Here is a 4,602-nt window from a genome sequence, read left to right on the forward strand (position 1 = left end):
GTCGCATCAAAGTTCAATTTTACAACTCCAAAGTTAATTTTTACAACGTCAAAGTTCATCTTGACAAAGTCAATATTTTCCTATATATACTGCAAGGAGCACTGATGATGATTCATTCGTAATCGAAATATGGCCTTATTTGCAGCATGAATTCGAAAAATAAGTTTATTTTGAATTTTAATAAACTAAACGTTCACCAAAAAACTTTAGTGAAAAAAATCGAAAAAACGAACTACAAACATATTAACGCCAAACTTTCGGTAGAATTTATAGTATAATAATATATATATAAATATATATAATTCATTTTTTTAATTAATGTTAAGTATTCAATAATTTAAAATCATCCATTGAAATTCTTAAAAAAATCATTATTTTGAAGTCTTAAATTAATAGAGTCCGAAACATGCTATGTAGATATATGTAACTGTGTACAGGAGAGATAAAAATTGATATAAACCATTGCCAAAAATGAAATATATTATAAAGTTTGTTTGTTACCTAAATTAAGTGAACAATATTTCAAATGCTGATTTATATTTACATTTCAAGCCGGTCTTCATTGATTGAACTTTTGTTTAGCAGTTTTGCTTTAATTACTTGATTGATATTTTCAATAATTTTTCGTATAAATCGTTTTTGTCATAAATTTTTTCTTAAAAGTCACATTTTACTACAAAATTTATAAACAAAGTAAAACATTTTATTGCATACGTTGGGAACTACATGAGTCATCTCTATTTTGTTGTTAATCTTAAAAAACCGTTATTTTAATAAGCTATTTAATAAGCTTTTTAATTAGCTAACTACATGAGTCATCTCTATTTTGTTGTTAATCTTAAAAAACCGTTATTTTAATAAGCTATTTATTGATTTCACTTTAATTGATTTTTGACAAATATTCACATTTGAAACAAAATATATAAAAAACATAAAATTCTTAGAAAATGATTCCACTTTTTTAAAAATAATTATAGTTGGTTAAATGTAATTAACAATTAAAACTTTGAATAATTTTTTAACATTTAAAAAAAAATTAATTAAAAAAAGTAAGCAAGATGTTTTGTATTTATTGCAGCTGATAGATGGAAAGTGATTTTATAATCCATATCAACCTTATGATTAAGCTGAGTGTAACGATATGTTCGGCGTCGTTGAAAACATGAATGGAGAATCGCTCCGATGATTCTAACTTTGTATGGTTTTTTAACCAGTAGGACATCGCCAAAGGAAACGCCTCGATGTAGCAGTCCAAAACTGTTTCCCTGCTTCCAAGCAGTTGTCCCAATCGATATGTTGGCATTTTGACTACGGGAGAATCTTGTAAATTAATTCAATTTTTAAAAATAAATAACAATAGTTAAGCATAATTTAAAAATTAAAATTTTCTGCTCTTTAGTTGCAGACGCCTATTTAGACATGTAGCTTCTCCTTACTTACTTTTGCAATAGATGTTGTTAATGGTTAATGAAAATTAACCCATAAATAGTATTTCGAAATATTTTTCGACATTTTAAGATTAAGTCCGAGCGTGTTTTTCCACATGAGATAGTTCATGATCTCTAATGTCACAATTTTGTTCCTTTTGACTCATTTACTGCTGCGAATTTAACTGCAAATTTTAAAATTTTATGATCTCCATCGAAAAACGCAAACGAACTTTAAAGAAATAATGTAAACGCCAAATCGGCGGGATGTCTTGAAATAAGAAAAAAAGGATTGAAAATTTTTAAAAAATTGCAAGCATGTTAATTATTAAGAATTAAAATAATAAATTTTAGTGCACACCAATGATGAGAAAACGCACAAATTTACATTTAAATAACATGTTAAATTAAAAAAACCTGGTTTTAATTTGATTAATCGCGCTAAAAACTTGCTAGTTCCTAATGATTTTAAAAAATATCTCAAATTTCCAGCTGTACATAATCAATAATTAAAACGCATTTTTTGTAAATTTATTTTCCAGAACATTTTAGATTTAAATAAACACCTCAATTTATATCGCGTCGTCAACCCGAAATGTGCGAAAAATAACTGAGATCGGCGTTTGCAATCTGCAAATCCGTGGTACGAAATTTTGTTAGAATCTGATCTTGTCTCGTGAGTGGTATTATATTGATAATATTTATATTTGTATTGATATTAGTATATATATGAATAACGAACAAATGAATAACAAATTAGCGAAAATAATTTCTGGCAGTCAAAATAAAAAATGATGTTATTATAAATATATTAGTGTTCCTTATATTGTTAACCGAAAAATTATAAAATGTTTGAATTAGCTTCTGTTGACAAAATTTGTGGTTTTCATTTGTTTAGTATTCGTGAAAAACTTTTTAGAACATGAATGGGACGATAAATTTCAAGATCAAATGAACGTGGTCATCAATATGCAAGGCGGTATGTGCTGCGTAGTTAACGCTTCGATAGTTACGCGACGTTTCTGTTAACACGTATAAGCATAAACTGAAACTTAATTATTTTGAAAAACATTTTAAAATCCGGGTCAAATTGTAGTTTTTGGCAATTGCTACAAATCAATATTTTTTGTTCATCCAAATGTAGAAAGTAAAAAATCAAAAAAATCTCTGAAGTTCAAGATGAATAGAAACATAACTTTGAAAATATGAAAGTAGAGGTATAAATGAAGATTTTAAAAGATTCGAACAAAATTAAAAATAATTATTTAAATTAACTTATGAATATATGTATGTATGTATATATATATATATATATAATATATAAATAATATATATAAAAATAATATATATAAATATATATATATATATATATATATATATGTACGGTTGAAGATTACACCCCATTTTGCAGTTAGAAGTTTTTTAAATAAAATTTCAACAACACGAAGCTGTTTTGTTTCAACTTTATTAAACTGTGAAGTTTGGCTGACGGCCGTTTCGGCTAATGCCATCGTCGGAGCCTAGATTGTAAAACCAAATGAGGAGTTAATAATATAAATTATAAGAAATAGAAAATAGAATATTAGATATTAAAATGAATAAATAAATGAATAACAACCCATATTTTAAAATTAACTCATTATATTGTTGAAAATAAAATAAACGAACAAATTTAAAAGAAAAATTATGAATAAAATTGTTTGTGTATTATCGTAGTTGAAGTGTAGAAAGTTAGCATAGTGACAAGAAGTAATGCAGAAATTATGGGAAGTCGATAATAATATTTAATGATATGACAATTTATTGAAGAATTATTAGATATTTAACAATTGGATATAATATTATTTAGCAATAAATATGTATAAAGAAATATTAAGGCGTGGCAAATAATAAAGTTAGTGAACAAATTGTTTGAGTTTTATGGCGTGAAGAGACAAACGGATTGTTGTTAATGGTGCGTTCTTGTGTGTTATATTCGTATTTATATTTGGTGTGTAGTTGCTGTCTATTGATGACGTTTGGCAATTGAGGCAGTACAACGTCGCGATATTGAGTAAAAAATTGTAAGACGTGGGCGAAATTGTCTGACTGCGTGTTGATTGTTGGTTTATTATTGAGGATGAGAATAGCTTCTTTTATTTTGAGTCTTGAGGGACGACGTTCATTACAAAGTATGCTAGTGTTATTATCAAGAATTTTTCGAGTAACTGGTATGTTGTGCTGCTTATTGAAGTGATCCTTGATAGCGCCTTGCTGTACGTGCATGGTAAGGCGTCCGCGAAGTGTTGTACGTGTGTGTCCAATATATGTTTCCACATCACGGTGTGGCAAAGGGCATCGAAATTGGTACACGACGTTCGTACTATCTAGATTATCTTTTGTAGTGGCTGGACTGTTTTTGATGACTAATTGTTGTGTTTTTGTTGTATCATAATATATTATTAACTTGATCTTTTTATTTTCATCTTCTGATGTGAGATTTGATCTAATGATTTGTTTAATTTGTTTTTCATCAATAAAAATTGCCGACATCATCCATAGCCATAAAGATACCACAGGACACTTGTCGTCGCTGGACGTTGAAAGCCTTTTTACTAACATACCAGTCCTGCAAACTATTGAAATTATCTGCCAATATGTATACAACCACCCTTCTCTTCCTCAACTCGACATTCGTCCTCATTTACTTAAAGAGCTCCTCCAACTATGTACCATACGCAATCCAAATAACTCACTGTATCTACAAATAGACGGCATAGCCATGGGCTCCCCATTAGGTCCTCTCTTCGCTGAGTTCTACATGGGTAATCTAGAATCTAAGATATTCTCCGATCCAGAAAACAAACCGCTTATCTACGCCCACTACGTCGACGATATATTTATCATCACAAAGTCTATAGCTGACATATATCAACTCCAAAACCTGTTCCAGAACAACTCTTGCTTATCATTTACAATTGAAGTTAGTAACAATAATAAAATCTCTTTCCTTGACACTTTAGTCACCATGCACGCAAATCAGCTTTCTACCCAAGTATACGTCAAACCAACAAACTTTGGACAATGTTTAAGCTACAATTCCGATTGTCCCGTCAAATACAAAAACAACGTCATTAAAAACTTCATCACACGCGCTTTTAAATTATCTAACGACGATGAATCTCTTCATATAGAC

At 28.9% G+C, this 4,602-nt stretch overlaps 1 protein-coding gene across 1 annotated transcript in view; it reads right to left on the reverse strand.

Annotated features, from left to right (window-relative positions):
- HELRODRAFT_86450 (hypothetical protein) overlaps positions 1–4,602 on the reverse strand; it is a gene marked incomplete at both ends in the record, with an annotated part of 9,965 nt that overhangs the window by 1,260 nt on the left and 4,103 nt on the right. Inside the window, one exon of the mRNA XM_009027920.1 lies at positions 1,116–1,320. Coding sequence (XP_009026168.1) covers positions 1,116–1,320 — 205 coding nt within the window. The remainder of the gene's footprint in view (positions 1–1,115; positions 1,321–4,602) is intronic.

Source organism: Helobdella robusta (assembly GCF_000326865.2).
Source record: "Helobdella robusta unplaced genomic scaffold HELROscaffold_52, whole genome shotgun sequence".
Lineage (NCBI taxonomy): Eukaryota > Metazoa > Annelida > Clitellata > Rhynchobdellida > Glossiphoniidae > Helobdella > Helobdella robusta.